At 41.9% G+C, this 16,937-nt stretch overlaps 1 protein-coding gene across 5 annotated transcripts in view; it reads right to left on the reverse strand.

The window, feature by feature from the left end:
- The window catches only part of Slc25a13 (solute carrier family 25 (mitochondrial carrier, adenine nucleotide translocator), member 13), a 176,087-nt gene that overhangs the window by 32,432 nt on the left and 126,718 nt on the right, over positions 1-16,937 (reverse strand). Inside the window, exon 14 of one of the 5 annotated variants that reach the window (XM_006505137.4) lies at positions 9,582-10,232. The exons of the other annotated variants lie outside the window; for them this stretch is intronic. Within the exon in view, the coding sequence (XP_006505200.1) occupies positions 10,209-10,232 (24 nt within the window). The 3' untranslated portion in view covers positions 9,582-10,208. Of the gene's footprint in view, positions 1-9,581; positions 10,233-16,937 lie in introns of those variants that run through there. 5 annotated transcript variants of the gene reach the window in all.

Consider the following 16,937-nt stretch of genomic DNA (forward strand, 5'->3'; position numbering starts at 1 on the left):
TTGATGGTCTCAGATAACTCAGTTCTATCTACCAATTAAAACAGATGGTCCATCAGTAAGATGGCTAAATCGGTAAAGGTACTTGTCACCAAGCCTGAGGACCTGAGTTCAATTCTTGGAACTCATGTGGTGGAAAGAGAGTTAACTCCCGACAAGTTATTCTGTGACTTTCTCAACACACACATACACACACACACACACACACACACACACACACACGTAACTAAATTTTTAAAAAGAATCAAAATGCAGTTAGAGACTTATGTGAATCAAAATCCACTTTTAGATTCCAGCTTTCAGGACAGAGATGCTAGTTTTGTGGAGAACAAAAGAACCCATTGAGTTGAAGGAGACTGCTGTGGGCTCCGCTCACCCTGAAATCAGAGAGAACTCTAAGTGGTGTGCACAAGGCCTTCGAAAGCACAAGACTCCAGTTTTGATCCCCAGCACCAGGAAAGCAGAGGATTTCAGGAAGCATGGATAACTGCTACCACAACACCCAAGTCAAGGATACAAAGGCATAGACTAAACTCAAAATAATAAAATAAAAATTAATTTTCAAACAAATGTGTGTCTCAAAAATAGGAGGGAGCAAGGAGGACAACTTGTGTCACAGATTTCCTGATTCTGGCAGTGATTTAAAAATTGCCAAAATCTTGTAAACTCAGTGGGAGAAAATCTTAGGAAAACCCAGCAGGATTCAAATTCCATTTATTTACTCTTACAACTTTATTTATGCATTGACTGAGTGTAGAATCATTCTTTTATGTAAACTAAATGATACATTGAATGGTAAAGATATGAATTAAATTGATTACAGCCTAAAGTTCCTACACTGTGTGCTCCTCCGCTCCAGCAATGACTGGCTGGGTACCACACCCCAAAAATCGTCAGTGAAATGTTTAGAGAATGCAATACAAGAAACCTCATTTTGAAGCTAAGTCCGTATTAATTGTAAGCCTGTATGTTTTTTCTTAATGGTCTCCAACTTGTTATTTCTTAATTAGAAATATACCAAATTTTATATAATCCAACTAAGATTAGTCCCAATGTGGCACAAATTTGAATGTGTATTGTGAAATGATGTCACTCACTCCAGAGCACAGAGATGAGGCTCACATAGCTTATGAGAGGCCATTATGCAAACAGGTAAATCAGTGTCACTATCAAATGGAAGAGCCTTCTGGAAGATTCTCTACTCCTGGGACTCAATGCATCCATCTCTCAAATGGTCTGTCTGTATGCACTAAATGGAATGCATTAAGCTCCGAGAGTGGTCTCTGAACTATTGTTCATAATATCATGCAAGAAGACTCAGAAACAGCATAATCATCCAACGGTGAGAACAGATGAAATGAATTTGAGTACACCCGTGCACTGAATACTCGCACCAAGTACTGTGTTACATGTCCACTGTCCGTGCTAAGTGGAAAGTGTTACTGCACACAAACACCCACACCAAAGGGATACTTCAGAGGTGATAAAATGACAGAGTTTAAGTTCGTCTTAGTACATTTTAAATTTCTGTATAGATGCTGTGTTACTAGGACAAAGGTGCTAGCAAAACGTGGAAGAAATGCTTGTTTATTGTTTTTCTCTTTTCAACAAGTAGTATCTTCAACAGGACACAATAGCTCTCTCTCTCTCTCTCTTTCTCTCTCTCTTTTTTTTAACGAAACAAAGCAAAACAAACTTTCCCTGTCTCTGCATTTACAGAGCAGTGGTGTTCACGCATTTTTTGGATGCAGGCTACCTCTCCCTGTTCACTCCCAGGATGTGTCTTGCCCATCCCCTTGTCTAGGAGGCCATCGAACAACTTGGGAGGTCCCGGGAAGGGCTGTACAAAGTAGGAAACAAAGCCTGAGACAGCATGTCTGGGAGCTTCTGTGTCCACCTGGCCCTCTGCTCAGAAGAGCTGCCTATGCAGGAACCTGGTGTTGGCAGGGGGAAGCCCCTGTGTCCATCACCCTAGAGCATCCTGTGGGTCTGCAGGCGATTCCTCCACAACATGTGGTCAGCTGGTGAGCAAGAAATGACCTTAGTTACCACACTAGGTACACAGGGAAGAGTCCTTTAGTGTTTCTGGACCAGAGAACTCTTCATATTAAAGTGGAGATCATTATCAAATATTAAAATGAGCTTTAAAAAAGGGGAGAGGTTCTAGCTGGAGCAATAAAAATTCTTCCATGGGACAAAACTTAGTAGGACGGAATTAACCTAAGGGTTGGTTTCTCTTTCTGACTTTCATTGTTTTTTAGAGTAGAGAGAACTTTCTGAGCATGCAATGTCAGGGGCAAGGGGCAAGGCTACCAAGAGGCACTGCGGCCTGCAACCTTAATGGACAATTTCTTCAAACGGGTAATTCTAAGAACAGGCCAGGGTTCTCACATCTCACAGGAGGTGAGGAGGCAGCCGAGTGCCCCATGTGAAGATGGACCCTCAGCTCACTTATCTGTCAGATTGCCTCACTTATTACCAAAAAAAAAAAAAAAAAAAAAAGCAAAGAAATGCTGACCATGCACTTTCCTGCCTGGCTGGTTGGCGGGCAAGGCTGAGCGGTGGCACTACACAGATAGGGGTCCATTCCTTTTGTCACAGGCACCGGTTCTGGGTCCCAGCCAGGTCACAATCACCTGCTGAGCTTGTAAGGGGCAGTGACTTCTGGACTCCACACTAGATAACTAATTAAGAATTTCTGTGTCTGTGCTTTTTAAAACTTTTCCTAACTGGTTATACACATGGAGGACTGAAAAAGCTCTTTAATATGCAATCTGGAGGCCGCCTGTCAATTCTGAAGGTTTTCTCATCTTCTATAAAAGCTATGATTTCTAATTCCAGTCCCCCATATTATTTCAGAGAATAGCTTTTATGTTTTCCTTTTGATCTCACAACCAAGCATTGCCATTATCAAAGGTATAATTTTTAGACACAGAATTGTCTCATTATTTTATTTCTTTACAAACACCTGTAAAAGTTAACAATGTATCCAATAAAATAGGAACTTAACTCTCAAACTCTAACTCCAAGACAACAGACAGATAAACTCTTAGGAACAGCAGAGCTACATTGCAAGTTTAGGATACTTGAGATGCACCAGAGAAAAAATACCCTTCATAGGACTGCAGAGACTAGATGCACCAGAAAGAAGCTGTGATGGTAGTAGAAATGGAAGAATGTATACCTAGCCTCCAGCAGACTAAGAAATAAAAAACCCACAGACCCAGTGTGGCATACTGGAAAGGTGTCAAAGATGAGACAGGTCCTTTGGAGTCTGGCAGGGAGGAAACGAGACTTGAAGGCACCGAGTGAAGATGCTTATCATTTGGTACACAGTGTCTGGGCATCTCCACAGCACACTGGCTGCCTGCTGCTCTCCCAACTCCCACTCTATTGTCCATTCATAGTACCTTAGCCACGTTCCTCTTCTATAGAGATCAAAGAGATCTCATACTGGCCAACAATGAACAGGAACACCTATTGTACACAAAGGCGTTGTGTCCCTCATCACCTGAAAGCTCAGGATGGACAAAGATGCTGGCTTTTGTGTATATGTGGTGTTTGCCAGAAATAATTTTCTTATGACTTTCTGGAGTCTCTGGCAGAAAGAAGGCAGGGACTTCTTTCTGGTTTTCTTGTTGTAGCTTCTGTACTGACTCCAACATGAAAACAAAAAAAAAAACACAGACTCACTGTGGTGGTTTAAAATGGGAAATGTGCCACTTAGACTCTGGTATCTGAAACCTTCGTCCCCAGTTGGTGGCACCATCTGGAGAGATGTGGGGAGTTGTAGACTTGTGGGAGGAAGTGCATTACTGGAGGTGGGCTGTGAGTTATCCCACTTCTGGTTTGTCAGCTCCGTGTTTGCTATTAAAGACTCATATTTCTCAGCTTCCTATTCCTGCTGCCTATCTGTGGCCAGCGGGATAGTCCCCTGCTGTGATGGATGGACATATAGATAGCCCTCTGGAACCATAAGCTCACGAAAACTTTTTCATGAGGTATTTGGTGATGGTGTTTTATCACTGCAACAGAAAACTAACTGATACACTTATTTCTGCTCCTGAATATCTATTCACACAATTATTCTCTAAATGTTTTATAAACACTGATGTTCAAAGTTGTGCTTAAGAGCTTGGTGTGGGAGCACACTATCTGTAACCTCAGCATGTGGGAGATGGAGGCAGGCAAGAAGACGAAGAATTCCTACGCTGTATAGAAAATTTGAGGTCAACCTTCTTTGGAGCAAACTTCCTTGCTTCACCCCCAAAAGGGCAAAGTTCACCCTGGAGATTTTGCAGAAGCAAGAAAACATTCCTGTTCTTGGAGAACTTAAAATAAGAGCAGAAATAATAAAGGACATCCAGTTAATATGGGTGACTTGGATCCTGTTTTGCATGTACTGTGTATCTTTACATCATGGTAAGCACAAAAAGGTAATTATACAAGTTAAACTAGTTTATCAAAGGTCACAGATGTCTATGACCAAGTTGAGATACCTAAGCACCTATGCTTCAGCGAGTGCGTGTATTTGGAGATGGAGCTTCTAAAAACAGTCTTACCATTGTGTGTTTGTTTTTTTGTTAAGTGAGAAGGAGAAAGATTAGGTCTTGCTATGAAGTCCTGGCTGGTCTGGAACTTGCTTTATAAACTATGCTGACTTCAATCTTAAGTGATCTTCTTGCCTTTGCTACTTCATCACTTTAATTTTGCTACTGTCATGAAGCATACTGTAAGTACCTGATATTTAGGATATCTGGTATGCAACTCCCCAAAGAGTCTCAACCACCGATTTAGATAGAACAGAAGGGTATGAAAGAGAATGGCGGAAAATGAAACCACTGAGCCAAATCATGGGAAAAAAAGTTCTGGAAAGAAGGACTGGCCCCTGACCACCATCCTGAAGAAGGAATGTACAGTGGATGTGGTGCAGTTAAATCTGAATGAAGAGAGGGCATGTAAACAGATAACTCAGAACTGTAGGGGAGCATCCAAGACTTGGAAAGAGGCTTAGATAACAAAGGGCTGTGTTTGGTGCTAATTTGGAAAAAAGGGGCCCAAGCCAAGGGTAACAATTAGGGTTTTAGCAGATTGGGTAAGAGAGAAAAGGTACAATTAGAACAATTATGTCTGTAAAGAGAAGGGAAGGGATGAGAGGCCTTGGGTGCAATGACAACCAACAAGGTTAGAATGCAGCATGGGAGGGAAGGTGGAAGGAGTTAGGTCTGCAGCTCTTTCAGAGAACAGAGAATAATAGAGAGCCATCTACCCAGAGTGTGAAGTGGGCAGAACTAAGACTCAGTTGAGGGCACACTCCACTGAAGCTCCAACTAGGGTTTTGTACGAGGTTGGAAGGAGAATTAAAGGTAAGAGCGGTGAATAAAAACACTAACTACAGTATTGCCCTGGGAATTGGGGCAGAGAAGTAAGTCAGGAATGTGGCTTCTAGAAAGGAGCGAGCTGGTGGACTAGTCAACAAGATTTGCACACACAGACACAAACCTGGTGACCTAATGTGGAATCAAAGTGGCTGCTGAGGCAGAGAGGAAGGCTATGAGAAAAGGACCGTCACTAGGAGACTATGCAGAGGACAGTGGGTATTTAGAGTCACCAAGGAGTGCAGAGAGGGGATATCTGGGGACTTGTTTTCTTACTAAAGCAAGACGCTATCATTTCTGAGTACAGGAGGAGAGTGAGAGATAAAAATCTGAAAACTTTCCTGGGAAGCAAGCTTCAGGCCAGCCTGAGCTACAAGGCATTTCCGACATAAAATCACAGCCATATCCCACCCCCTGGAACTGATGGCAAAACAAGAGTCAGGCACTCTACAAGAAGTTATGATCATATGAACCTAGAGGTGACGGTGACGGTTAAAGAGGAAATGACTTGTGTATGCTCCTGCTAAACTCGACAAAAGTAGCCTGGAAGCTACAACAGACAACAGAGTACCTAAACACCATTCAGGGCTGTATTGGTCCCTGTCAGCAGAGGAGCCAGAGCCAGAGGCAGCACCACATGGGTATTCAACAAAGAGCCTACTGTGTGTACACATGACCCATAGATGAATAAGTTTGGTGCTGTGTGGATTCTTACCCAAGAAGTGACTATACTGAGCAAGAATATTTGACAATCCACTTTATTTCACTGAATAATAGCCAAAAAATAAAAATAAAAAATCCAATTATTCCATTTCTAAACAGAAAGAACTTGATGTTCAAAAATATTACATATCTTCAGAGGAGAGAGAAAGAATGGGTATATCCAAAAAGTTTATACTTCAACTTTCTTTTGAAAATAAGTATCATTAGCAGGAAATAACTATGTAAAATACACAAGACCAAACTGAAGAAAATTACAGGTTTTCTGTTTTGTTGTAACAAGGATAAAAGATTTGAAGGCAAGGGAACCAACTATTGTTATTAGGAAGAGTCAAAGTTATAAATGTATATTTGCCCATAACTCAATTTCAAATGCAGACATTACTAAAAAAAACCCTCGATTTTAAAAACATTAAATCAAATATTATTAAAATTTCTTTTTCTTCAAATTAATTTAACATTCAAAGCATTTTTCCTAAGTAAAATTTTAATTTAGTTTTCAAAAATATGTTAAAAAAAAGTCACATGGAGAATTTTATTGGTGCCCATCCATGAATTAGAACAGAAAAAAAAATTAAATGTAGCACAAGCCACATAAATGAGAAGACTAACTAGTGACTAACTAGTGACACAGTGCACTGAAACGCCCTGTCCAGGCAGCACAGGCAGTAAGCAAGAAAGGCTCTGTCTGCCTATAGCTAGGAGCCCCTTTACTCTGCATATAACCTGGGCGCCTGATAGTCAGTTGCTGTTTGCTGATCTTTTCTTCATTAAAGGGGGAAGCTAGGGGACTGGTTTGGATGTGTATCAGCAGTAGTCCCATCAACCATGAAGAAGGAATCTGCCTTAATGATCTTTCTGGCATAGTCTCCAGCTTCTACTAACTGCTGCTTCCCAGGATTCTCATCTAGAGCATAGCTAGCCAGGGTCCTGTATGCTGGAGGAGGGCCAGGCACAGACAATGCACCAATGCAAAGCTCACAAAAAGCTGCATTTAGTTTACATTTGTCAAGCTGTGGTTGGCTGCGTATGAAGGCTTTCCCAGTAGAAGCAACACAGCCTTGAACTCACAATGAAGGGCAGGCTGGCCTCAATCTCACAGAGCCACCTGCCCCTGGGATTAAAGACATGCACCACCACACCTGGCTAGCTGCCTCTTAACATCTCCTTCATGTCTTCAGTTTTTTGAATGTGCAAGCTGCTCAAATCCTTCTGGCCTTCTTAGCACCAGGAGGTATCCACTGGTCCTTATCTAGTAAGACAGAACCCCTACTGTGACCACCACTACAGTCATCTCCAGCAAGCTTCTGACAACACCAACTCTCCATGCATCAGTCCTGAAGGTCCCTTTCTGGAATGGTGTGGCTCCCTAATAAGCAAGGTAAGGGTAGTCTTTCATTTTTGGTGGTAACGATGGGCCTTGTGCAGGCTAGGCAGCCTCTCTTCCACTATGCTATCTGTATCCTGGGACCTTGGAAGAATAGTATTTGTAGACTCACTTCCCAAGAATGAATGGTTCATAGGTTCGACTAGAAACAAGTCACAGTTATAAGCCCTGAATGACAGTGGCCTCACAAACACTTTCTCTTTATGCTTCTCTGAAGAGGACAGAGTCAGACATTTGTGGAGCCCTTGCAGCACAGTACTGAACTCACATCTTTGTCCCCTTCCTCCATTCATGCCAGTGCAGGTTCTGTTATTCTTGCTTCTCTAGAGATGAGAAAGGAGAGACACAGAATTCTGTCCACGGCAGAGATAAAAATTGAGCCCAGACTGGCTGAATTTCAAACCAAAGCTCAGAATCTTTATGCTAATTTATTACCAAAGACACTGAGCATTGGAATAGATTTTGAGCTATCTTTCCTTCTTTGTGTACAATGCCTGCTCACGTCTTTGGTCAATCTGATCTGAGCCACAGTTCCTAAGAACTGCGATGCTTTTGTGAAGCACATAAATCCATATGCATCAAAGAGATATGAAGAGGTGTGCTTTTTAGATCTATCCCATTTTCTCTCTGTAGATTAGTCCACAAATCACACAGAAGTCAGACAAGTCGAAATTATAATCTCCAAATCATTAAAATATGAATCTTTGAGGCCTGCTTTAGACTCAATCAGAAATGGGTAATTAGTGGCAATTTCTATTTTATTCAGATGGGCTGGCAGAAAATGGTTATTGTTGTTGGTATAGATTTTACATAAATACAGCATTAGTTCATGATCAGGACAATGGACACCCCACCTCTACATACAGTGCCTTTCACACCTCCATGCAACAGCTTTGGCTACTGCAATTCCGGTCTGACTCCCATCATCAACACAAATGCACCTTTAGAGCCTGTGGCCCGAGAGCAACCAGAGAGGGAAATGGGTTGTGGCAGCTGCAGCTCTGTCAGCATGGAGCCCACACACCAAGCTTCTCAGGTGAATATGGCTCTCTCTACACAAAGCATCATCATTTCCAAAAATGCTCTAATTTCTCACATGATATGATTTCTTGGGGCTCAAAGTAAAATTATAGTTTTTTCCTTCTAATATCCTCTCTCAGTAAAATGGGCTAGATGGCTACTCTGCAAAGAACCTGAAATATGGCTTCTATCACAGCTTCTTTCGATCCATGCCTAGGTGTTTTTATAAGCTTGCTATCTTTACCTTCTCACAAGTTTGCAACCCCAATTTCCCTTCTCGTGTTACAAAAAAGGCTTGCTTTACTGTTGACGCCTCTGAAAGCACTGGGAACATTATGGTTGGGGGTGAGGGTACAGTTATCTCTTTAGTAGAAACAGCATTTCAAGAAATATTTAGAAAGGCAGCATAATTCTGATATATTGCCCCCTTTCTCTAAACATCCAAAGAACAATGACCCTCAATAAACCTCACTAAACTGACAATATTCTTTAGGTTGAATGGGTACAGACAAATAGGTTTTCTTGTTATAAGTCGAACAGGTACATTATCACAACTGCAGAAAGTTATCAATCATCTAAATATCTTACATTGTCAGGGGCTCCTCCTCTTCCTACTCCTCTATAGTCCATTTTTTTACATTTGTCTGAATACAAGCTTTTCTGCAAAGTGTCCTTACTAAATGAGACAGTATCCCCAAACATTCATTCTTGGACCTGGGGGTTCCTGTCATAAGTAACTAGGAAAGTAAAAAAAAAAAAACCCAAAAACCAAAAACCAAACAAACAAACAAAACCAACCCACAAAAAAACAAAACAAAACACACACAAAAAAACAAACGCAGCCTTTAGTCACCAATCTTGAAAGAACACGAATAGCCTTCCTTTGAAAACAATTGAAGCCATCAGTCTGCTGTCCACAGAAACACAGCACTATATTTTAATACAACAGAATTTCTGCTGTTTTAAACTAAAGGCATTAAATATATCCATAATTTAATCACCTTCCTTTAATTTGAATTCACATGGTAGATACTTATAGCTACTTAAAAAATTAAGTGGCAAAATGTATATGAAGAATATGTATCTTGATATTTTAATTATGCTCAATTGAGTATACTTAGATTTAAAGTGCTTTCCACAAATGACATGTGCTAAGAATATCTAATTGCACACTGACATTCTAAAATATGTGTTACACGTGTCAAAAATAGATTAATATAAAGTTATTGGGTAACTTTTTTTCACTAAACCCAAATACATTATTTGATTATTTAGGTACAACAAAATTGTTCCTACAAATAAGCTCTAGCCTAGCAAATGTCTACTGACTTGTCACATAGAACGAACACATACAGTTGTGACAGCATTTGAGATGTGAGGATGTTAGAAAACAGGCTTCTGAAGAATTCTTAGGCTCGATGTATTTTTCCATTTACTCATCCTGACTTGATGTCAATGGAAGCATCAAAATAATTCGAAGGTAGGACAAGTGTTTTTACTCTTCACAGAGATCACAGATAGAAAACAGTAACAGCCATCAAGTAACAGTCGATGGCTTCAGTGAATGTATATTGTTCAGAAACAGTCAGGTATTCAAGAGAGACCATCAGCAGCCTCCCAGGCAATCTGATAAATGTGACCAATTGCAAGAGTTCATCCAATGCCATTCACTCCATGCTGGCTCAGGTCCCGTATGAGAAGTCTCCTCACGCGCCCACAATCAGGAAGTTCTAGGTGGAAAACAAAACAAAACCAACCCCTTCGCTTACCTCTTGACATTGGGACACAATATTAAGCTCAATCAAGAATCACAAATCCCACTACGCTTTAAGTAAGGTGACCATTTTGTGCTAGGCCAATTAATAGCTCTCTTCAGCAACATGTATGTGTGTTGCACATGCCTAAAATCCCACTTATTATGTCCTGAATCATAAAATCCAAAATTTGTACACTCAGTTGCTAACTCCACATATGTCAAACTACATTTCGAGGGAAGTCTTTTTTTAAAGAGGTAATTCAAATACTAAAAGGCTATATAGGGTTGGCCCTGCTCTATGACTGGTATCCTCAGAAGGCATTGAGACACAAACACAGTACACTGACTGAGAGGACCCCCATGAGGACACAGAGAGGATTCTGGGCATTCTAGAGAAAATGCATCTGGAAAGACCTCAGCCTTGGCCTCGCAGGGTCCTGATCTGTGGAGAGAATACGTAACCGTTGTGTATGCCACCTGACCTCTGGCACTTTGCTCTGGCAAACCGAGCTTGTGAACACTGGAACCACGGACCTGAACACCCTCAGACACAACGCCATATAGGACTTCCCTCCTTCAGCTGGGGTCGTGAAGAGAGGCAAGAGCAGATCCTTACCACTTATTTGTTCCTGAGATGCTGAACTGGAATGCTCTAGTCTTAACATTTTTAACCACATGGCAAAGGCGAAAAGGGGTCCTTACATTTACACATTTTATCAACATCAAATTTTATATTTTCAGCTTCATGGGGTTTTAATAGGCCCTTAGCAGCCTGGCCAAGAAATCAAAGTGGAATCTATTTGACATTAAAAAGCAATTAAGTTACAGACCTGTCAAACATGTTGACATTCAGGGTCTGCCTGTTACACCGTCTACTGTGACTGCTACCACTAAAATCAGCTCATGCTTAGCAGGTTATTGGTGTCTGAACTACTAGGATCACTGTGGCCCAATCATTCCTCAAATTCCCATATCATAAGAAACCCCTCCTCGGGGTGGAGAGATGGCTCAGGGGATAAGAGTACTGTGCTCTTCCAGAGGACCTGAGTTCAATTCCCAGCAACCACATGGTGGCTTACAACCATCTGTTCTGGGATCCAGTGCTCTCTTCTGCTGGGTCTGAAGAGAGCAACAGTGCACTCACATAAAGTAAATAAATAAATCTTAGAGAAGAAAAAAAAAAAAAAAAAAGAAACCCCCTCCTCTATTTATTAGAAACCCAGAAGATGGCCATATGTTTCAGGTGTCCTGAATCAAATATTTTAACTGCTGAAGAGAAGGGGGAAAAATCCAACAACAAGTTATCTGGTGGGCTGAGTGTCTTGAAAGCTGGACTTCCCTCTACTAAGAGATGTTTCATCATATTTCGGCATTGCAGCCTGAAAACACGAAGACATTACTGTGTTTGGATCAGATCTGTCTATGGATTCTAGGAAACAACTTCTTAGTCGTGTGCACACGACACCAAGTGATTTATTCCTCTGGGTTCCAGAAGCTCCATCACGAAGAGAGGTCAGATGCCAGGGCTGCACAGGGCACCTTCCTAGTTCACAGATGTCATCTTCCTACTGTCTCCTCACATGTCAACGGAAGGACGAAGCTGGGCGCTCTTGACCTTCTCAGATTGGCACTTCCTCCTTCTCATGCCGTCACATTGGGCCTTAAATTGCAGCGTATGAACTGGAGGAGGAGATGGCCACCGAGCCGAGAGCATCCAAAGTCCTCAGCATCATCAGGCATTGTTCGCAGTTTTGCCTTCAGTTCAAATAAGAGTCGTCTAGACAAAGCTCTCAGCAAGGCGTGTGGAGACACATAGGTACTGGAGCTCTGTTCCACATCAAGGCCTAAGCCCCATCCCCATGGAGCCTTCTCGGGTGGCTGTCAACGGAGATCCCTCCTCAGCCTTGAAAAATTTCTCCAACTTTGGATATTGCTATGGTAAGCACCTTTTTTTTGGCTGTTCATCATCTCCTTTTTAAGTCCTCTCTTTTCTGGTTCTTCCGTGGTTTTGTACAAGTAACTATTCAGGAAGACTCTTTTCGACTTAAAACCTGAGTCATCATAAACAAACTATTCCAAGTGTCCCCAGTCATTATCTTCATCCTGTTCTTAGGGCTCTGATGTCATTTTTAGAAATGAAGTCAAATAAAATAAATAGGAACTTTTCAAAGGTTGGTTGACTATTTCTTTGTGAACCCCCTTTTGATAAGGTGATATGTGGTCATGGCTACACCTCCTTCACTTGCTCTTTCTGGAGTTAACACTCCCCATGGGCCACCTATCTGTAAACTAATAAAGTCTGGCACACAGAATAAATACTTCTACTCTCTTTACCAACCCCTCTTAACCAAATATGTAGTTACTGATGCAGATTTCAGGCTATGCAAAATTTTTTCCCTGGAATGTTTCAAATGATAACAACAACAAAAATGTAAAATAAAGAAAAAATCATTAAATTCTAATCAAATTATAAAGATCTAAGCACCAAAAAATAATAAAATTATATACATAGCATTTTCTTGGTTACCTGACCTGTTATATCAGAGCAACATCAAAGAAACTCCACTTAATGACTAAGCTAATGTCATCTGATACTTAGAAGTAGGATAGGTGTAGACTTGTGAAATAAAACTGCTATGAGGGCACATCTCTACAGGAACCCTCGAGAAAAGAAAGATCACAAAAACAGAACTTAAATCTACTTCAGGCTAGCTTCTCGACAGCTCTGACTGACAGCCTGCGTATTCATTATTGAGAAAAATTTCTCCCTGATTTGAAATGGCTGGGTTTGAAATTACAAGAGATTTCAAGTTCAATGATAAAGCATCTGGCTTTGGGTATATTTCATGACCCAAGCGCCTACACTAACACTCAGGCCTACTTCCTTACAGAATTCAGAACTCAAACCAAAACACTCCAGGAGGGTTTGATGGTGTTCTTAGATGATGCAAATGAAGTCTTTCGGAATATCTAGGTAGAGTCACAACTCAAAAGTATCCATAATCAAATCTATCCACTAATTTCTTCTCTCAAGGAATAACTGAGTAGGAGAGCATAGCTAAGCAACATGAGGTCATTACCTAGGTCTGGGGGTGGGGCGCGGGGGCTGAAGAGCTTGAAAGGTCAACTGGAAGGGCCAGGTGCCTAGGGAGAACATGAAGCAAATTCTCAAGGCAATAAATACCACGGAGAGGGGAGACTGACAGCAGACAGCTAAGAGGTGTGGAGAGATGTAAAGTCACTGTGAGAGGGACCAACCGGTCTAGTGGAGAAAATGAAGACAGCATTGAGTTTCCAGAAGTGCCAAATTTCAAGAACCTTGCATGCTATTTTACTATCCCCTCAAGGTAAGCCCTTATTGGTTATTGCTGCTGAGGTGAGTTCCTGCTGCTCGGTGAACAGTGGCAATCTGGAGTAGGAAAGTGACCGTGAGAATCAACAGAAGACAGAAGACGCTGGACCTGCTCGGAAGACTTCTCAGACAGAAGGCAGTGAGGATGCTCCCGAACACTGCTTCTCAACTCTGTTAGTGGCTTACAGGTCACTGCTGTATTGAAGAGAGATTCTTTCTCCGAACCTGGGCTAGCCTCCCAAACTTATCCGATGCAAAGAACACAGTGGAAGAATAGTCCAACAGAAGTTTTACAGCTTCTGTCGAAGATCCTGAAGCAAGGCTCCATTGCAGAATCAAGCTACCAAGGTTTGTAAAGTCCAAGTTACACAGAGAAGCAAACAGTAGGTGTTCTCTGGACGATAGCCCCAGTTATTAGCAGCTGACAGAGAAAACTGGTGCCAGCCATGAAAGCCCACCATCTTACCATCCACTTGAGGCTAGGTGTTAGAAAATGCATCCTCAGTAACCCTTTGCTAACAACACGGAGGTCCTGACTGAGAGCCACCCAGTTGAGCCCAGTCAACACAGAGAACCTAGAGAAATGCTGGTAAAACGTCACTGGGTGAAGCCAGGAAGTTTTCAGTAGATAATCAAATCAAGCCTAGAACCAGAACTGACATGCAGTGTAGGTTAAGATGGAATAAGAACTATATTGAAAAGATCAGGGTTCAGGGTGCAGCTTCGTGGTGGAGCACTTAGCTAGTACATGTGAGAAGCTGGTTCTGATACCCAATATTATGGTTTAAATAAGAAAGATTCCTAGAAAACTTATGTTTCCAAGGCTTCTGGGAAGTGTCCATAGCGTAATAAATTCAATGATAGATTCTTAGTGTGGTAGTGGTACTGGGAGGCAGTTGAGATCAACAGGTTGAGCTGGTTGGGAGTTACCGTGGCTCTGCGTTTTGAAAGTATTATCTGTCTCCAACATTTTGCTTCCTGCCTACCAGGCAGTAACCAACATCCTTTGAACAAGCTTTGCTGCCAAGTCTCTGTTTTGTCACAGGTCTAAAATGGGAGCCAAGTGATGCTGGACTGATGCCCATGAGAGTGTGGGACAGTGAGCCAACAATAAACCATCTGTGTGGGATGTTGCCACTGTGACAAAACCTCCCATCGTCAGTATGGCAGAAAGGATTCGGAATGTCAAGAGCTCTCAAGGTGGCATAGGGCCTCAGGAGCTGCTGCAGTCAGACCCCAGTACACTTCCCTATCTCCCAAGGGAACAGAGCATGATTACATTTAGTCCTATCCAAAAGGCTGACGGGAAACATTTACTGCCATAAAATCTGGTATATGTCACATATACCAGGAGTTCATGAGACAAGGAGGGCTTTCTGATTCTTTTTATTATTTATGATAATTCTTAAAAATGAGTTCTGCAAAGTTTTGAAAATAACACTTTCAGTGTGTAAAAGGACGGTCCAACCATGTGCTTGCTGCTCATCTTGACCTGGAGAACGTGGGGAGCATGTTGTAGGGACAATGGAGAACAATGGTGGACAGGAAGGCACACGGCCAAGAGCAATGAGAAGACACTCATGCCACCAAAACGTCACTGGAGTTTTTCATATTTAACAAGATCACTTTCAGTTCTCGTACTGAGAACTGAACCTAGGTCCTGAGTGTGGCAGGTGAGTGCACTACCACGGGGGCTATTTCCCAATGTTCTTTTTACTTTTTAATTTTGAGACAGAGTCTCACCAAGTTATTCATCCTGGTCTTGAACTCACTCTGTAGGCCAGGTAAGTCTTAGCCCAGCAACTAATTCTCCTTCCTCAAGCAAGAAGCTACAATTACAGGCCTATATCGTCTGGTCTGGCAATGAAAATCACTTTGAAGAGCAGTTTTGACTTAAAAACTGTTTCCTTTATCAAATATTTAATAAGCACCTGATGGCAAGTTGTCATGTATTATCTGAGATCATTGGAATATGTTAATGAGTAGAAGGCTTGTCTATTATGTGGCAAGAGGAGAGACACACAAAATACAGAGAAGTTATGAGAAATACAAACATCAAATAGAAAGATCTCTTGAAAATGACAAGAGCGATGGTGGGAGAGAAGGAGAGAACGAAAAAGGAACAGGAAGAGAGGAAGCACCTACAGTAAGGCAAAAGGAGAGGACACCTGTGGCAGGAAGCATTGACATTTTGAGTTTACCCAGCATTGGATGTAAGTTAACATTATAAGACTCTGAAGGAAATACTGCAGTCTTGGTTAGAAACCTTCTGTTGGTTAATTAGCCACAACACACTGTCCTAACTATAGGAACCTCAATGTAACAAGTCTGTAAATACAAACATGGGGAGGTAATGATCCCATTTTCTGCTCTTTGCTGACAAGCAAGGCCCTGATGGAAAGGCCCTGATGGACAGCATGGGGTGCTCCTGGAGCACTAGTCCTGAGCACAGCATTCAAAAGCAAACGTTTACATTTCTCAGGGATACACTCGGATGTAGCATAGAATAGATAGAAGAAGCCTTACAGCGAAGAGTTACCTAACTCAAGATAATGATAGCCTCAGGGAAGGAGGGAGAGAAGGCCACGAGACAGCTACAGAAGGACCTCCCGTGGCACTTCTGAGTTTGCCATTTTACCATAAAAGAGACTCATACATAGGTTCATATCTTTGTGTTTCCCACCTGTTTTTTCAAAATAAACATGAATATCAACTAAATGTGATGTAAAAATGATGAGTGACACAGGTGTGCCTTAAAGATAGCACCCGGGGTTCTGGAGCCCAGGGAGCCAGCTCAGCTGTTAAAAACACCAGCTACTTTTACCAAGGATGCAGGTTTGATCCCCACCTGGTGGTTTCCTATTCCCAGGGGATTGGACACTTTCTGTTAGGTGCCTCAGGCACCAGGAACACAGCTGTTCCACAGACATACATGCAGATAAAATAAAAACAAATAAAATAACAACAACAAATGTAAACGGTTTCTAGGATATCCCTGAAAGGGTTAAGGGGTTAAGGCACTAACTAGCTGCCAAGCTTGACAGCCAAAGTTTGATGACTGGAAGACATGTGGTGGAAAGAGCGAGAGCCAGTTGCTGTGACCTTCACATGAATGTGCACACACATACACACATACACAGACACACACAGACACACAGACACACACACACACACACACACACACACACACACACACACACACACACACATGCACGCGTAAAAATAAGTATATGCCCAGCATGGTGATATACATATGTAATCTCAGAACTCAAGGACTGAAGCAAGGAGACCTTGAGTTGCCAGTCCAGTTTGGGTTACACAGCCAGA

This window comes from Mus musculus, chromosome 6 (genome assembly GCF_000001635.26).
Source record: "Mus musculus strain C57BL/6J chromosome 6, GRCm38.p6 C57BL/6J".
In the NCBI taxonomy this organism is placed as follows: Eukaryota; Metazoa; Chordata; class Mammalia; order Rodentia; family Muridae; genus Mus; species Mus musculus.